Raw genomic sequence first — 3809 nt, forward strand, 5'->3', positions numbered from 1 at the left:
TAGAAGAGGCTAATGCAGAAGTTGAGGATATTCAATGATATAGAACAAGCGATGCAAGAAGTTGTGTGTCTAAGTGCACTCTCAGGCAGCCATACGAGGGTAAACACTATTTTGGTCAAGGGACCGTGAAGAATAGGAACCTGGCCGTACTCATAGACTCTGGAAGCACATACAAATTCATGGATGAGGGTAATGTTAAAGAGACTGGTCAAGAAGTGAGTTATTGTCCTCCAGTAAGAGTGACAGTTGCTGACAGAAACTATGTCATGTGCACTTCACATTGCCAAGAGTTTTCTTGGAAGATGAAGGACATACCCCACTGAGGAATTGTGAATTATTCCTTTGGGAGGATGTGACGTACTTGGTAATGATTGAATTACCAACTCACAATCATTAATAGGAGAAGTATAAGCAAATATGGATTGTATTAAAAATCTAAACTTATTAAACACTCTTTAGTAAAATATATTCTTAATAATAGATTTGAAATCACACTTTTTTTTAGACATAATTAAGTTTAAGAAATCCACAAGAACGCTTCCATTTTGGTATAACATAAAGAAAATAAAAGTTTGATGCTTCAATCAGTACATAGTAAACACAGAGGCAATCCTGCTGGATCAAGCTCCCAGAAACCTCGCAAGCTGCCACCTCTCTCTTCTGTTAGGCGAAAAGCAGGAATTCGATGAGAAAACCTGAGATGCTCTGATACATATATTTTCACTCCTTTGTCAGCCTCTTCTTCTTCCATCGAGCCTTGTAGACAGACTTGAAGCCTTTTTACCCACACTAAGAACTTTACATCTACATAATTATCGGAAACATCCACTATTTCAACAATCTCATAATCAAAATCTTTTAGATTATTACCTTTCATCAGCTGAGCACTCCAGTTTTTGTATAATGGCCAAACTTCACCTGTTTTGGGAAAGATCTTGTGTACACCCTTTTTCAAAGGTTCTGCAACTACTACATGTGAAAAGTTGTTGGTTACAGTATATTTGTTTAGCTTACTATTTAAAAACTTAAACAATCCACAACCAATTGACATTGTTTTATCATGCCCTTGTATTGTACTTTTAGGGAGTGGACACGCATAAAACCATGCCACATGCAACACAAACTGAGGGAGAAGATCTATCTTTTTTATCAGCCCATAGTACCGGGGCAAGGCATCTTCATCGCTGTATATTGCCCAACATTGACCAATTTTAAATTTCTCTGGTGATCTCTCAACAACAAATTTGTAAAACTCAGGTTTAGGAACCTGATTAGGTATTGGTGCAACCCAATTTTCAGCAGAATTTACAGAGTCCATGAAATTAGCTATCGCACTTTGGTCTATGGATGAAGCAGAAACAACTACTTGGTATATAGGTAAGGAGGTAGGGTCTAGTTCAAAGGATCCTTCAGGAACATCATCCTTCTCCATCCCTGTCTTCTTCATAGAAGGAATTCGATGAGAGAATCTAAACATACCCTTTGCTGGAACTAGAAATAGGTCTCCTACCCTATGGAAAAGACACATGAAGCCTTTTGTTTTATCCATGTATGGAACATGCACACCAATAGATTCATTATAGTTTGACAAGATCTCAACAAATTCATAGTTGAGATTTTTATTGCCCCAATCTTTTAAGAGGGCCCAAGTTTCTCCTTTCAATGGAAATATCTTTATTGCATCATTGTTGTTTCCATTTGTTGCACATACTAAATGTGAGAACATAAGATGATCTTCAATGTGGTCTAAGTTTTCTATTTTGAACCTACCATAAGAAGGTACAAAGCCCTCATATAGCCATTTGGTTTCATTCAGCGGCTCTAACCATGTTATGCACAATTTAAATTCCGGAGACAAAATCTCCCTGATGATGCCATAAAATCTAGGCATGCCATCCAAGGTATCATAAACAGCCCATACTTGCCCAACCTTAAAGCAGGACTCGTTCTTGTCCTTGTCAAAATCGCTAAAATCTGGATCTGGATATTCAAATGATTTTGACTCAGTCATTGTACAAAGCCATACATCAACACTTCCATTTGTAGTCTCAATTTCCATCTTTGTGTTATGGAAGCTCTCTTCATAGGACAAACAATCTTTTAGTTTCTTTCTCTCTCCATTAGGAGTTGCTGCATGAGACAAATGTTGCATCTCAGACTCCTTAGTAGGAGAAGGATATCCAACCCCCTTAAATCGCTTAGAAGAATCTTCATCATCACTTAGATTATCACAGTAATTGATACGATGTCTACGCCGCGTAGATCTTAGCCGATTTTCCTCATTGAGACACTGGAGATTCTGCCCAGCCAAATGATCAGATATTGCCCAATTTTCACTTGATTTTGTTGATGCCCTCTTTCTATTATTTCCCATAATTTCTTCAGCAACGCCTTTAGCCTTGATAGCCTTTTCTTTGTTGCAGTCCATCACTAGTCTAGACAATCTGTCAATTAATTTTTGATTTCTTTAGAGAAAAAAAAAGACAGAGAGGATTGGAAGCAAAGGGAGAGTGAATAAATTTGAATATATAGAAAAATTGTCAAGATTATGGTGATAGATTATCTCTTGATGAGTAGGATCCAGGAGGATAAGTAATTTCTCTTAATTGCTTACAACATTTTATTTTATTTAACTTGATGAGTAGGAGTCACGAGGATAAATTCTAAACTTTAATTAATTTGATGAGTAGGAGTCAAAATGATAAATATCAAATATTAGTTCTTGCGATATTTTCTTAAGCATTTAATTTGATGAGTAGGAGCTAAGAAAGTAAAATTTATATTTTATTTAATTTATTTTTATGAGTAGGAGCAAAGAGGGTAAATTTTGACATTTAGTTCTTTTATTTCCTTAAGCATTTAATTTGATGAGTAGGAGTAGGGCTGGTATGTTTGAGTTTCCATAAAAAAGTATGATTTACCTGGATGAAATTACTTTCACCGCATTGGCCTTCCCCAGATGATATAGAATGGTTACATCATAGTCCTTAAGCAACTCAAGTCATCTACGCTGCCTCAAGTTCAAATCCCTCTGACTGAAGATGTACTGAAGACTCTGATGATCAGTGAAGATCTCCCAATGCACCCCATACAAATAGTGATGCCATAACTTAAGTACAAAGACCACGATCACCAACTCTAAATCATGAGTTGGGTAGTTCTTCTCATGTGTCTTCAACTGCCTAGAAGAATAAGCAATCATCTTCCCCTTTTGCATCAATACACCACCAAGCCCGACTCTTGAAGCATCAAAGTACACAATAAATTCCACACCTTCCTCTGGTAGAGTCAATATAGGAGCCGAAGTCAACAAAGTCTTGAGCTTTTGAAAGCTCAACTCACACTCATTAGACCATTAGAAACCCATACCCTGTCGAGTCAATTTCGTCAATGAAGGTTCAATAGTAGAGAAACTCTGAACAAATAATCGGTAATATCCCGCCAATCCTACAAAACTTTGAATCTCTGCTAGAAAAAATATGTCGCGTCCAACCTCTAACTGCCTTAATCTTGGCCGGATCTACTCTAATGCCCTCCTTAGACACCAGGTGTCCCACAAATACCACAGAAATAAGCCAAAATATACACTTTGAGAACTTGGCATACAACTTCTCTTCCCTCAACCTCTGAAGTCCAATCCTCAAGTATCGAACATGGTCCTCCTCAATCCTAAAGTAAACCAAAATATCATCGATGAAGACAATCACAAAAGAATCATGGTATGGTCGAAATAGCCCATTCATCAACTGCACGAATGTTGTATGGGTGTTAGTCAACCCAAATGACATCACTAGGAACTCATAATGCCC

General features: G+C 37.3%; 1 protein-coding gene across 1 annotated transcript; it reads right to left on the minus strand.

Annotated features, from left to right (window-relative positions):
* Positions 1–580: 580 nt before the first annotated feature.
* LOC102585411 (uncharacterized) lies at positions 581–2428 on the minus strand. Its single transcript, XM_006337954.1, has one exon. The coding sequence runs from the start codon at positions 2426–2428 to the stop codon at positions 581–583; it is 1848 nt and encodes a 615-aa protein (XP_006338016.1).
* Positions 2429–3809: the final 1381 nt, after the last annotated feature.

This window comes from Solanum tuberosum, unplaced genomic scaffold (assembly GCF_000226075.1).
Source record: "Solanum tuberosum cultivar DM 1-3 516 R44 unplaced genomic scaffold, SolTub_3.0 scf00001, whole genome shotgun sequence".
Lineage (NCBI taxonomy): Eukaryota > Viridiplantae > Streptophyta > Magnoliopsida > Solanales > Solanaceae > Solanum > Solanum tuberosum.

Bases quoted from the DNA above. Each gene is read 5' to 3' on its own strand.
- LOC102585411 (XM_006337954.1), bottom strand. From the start codon at position 2,428: ATGGACTGCAACAAAGAAAAGGCTATCAAGGCTAAAGGCGTTGCTGAA.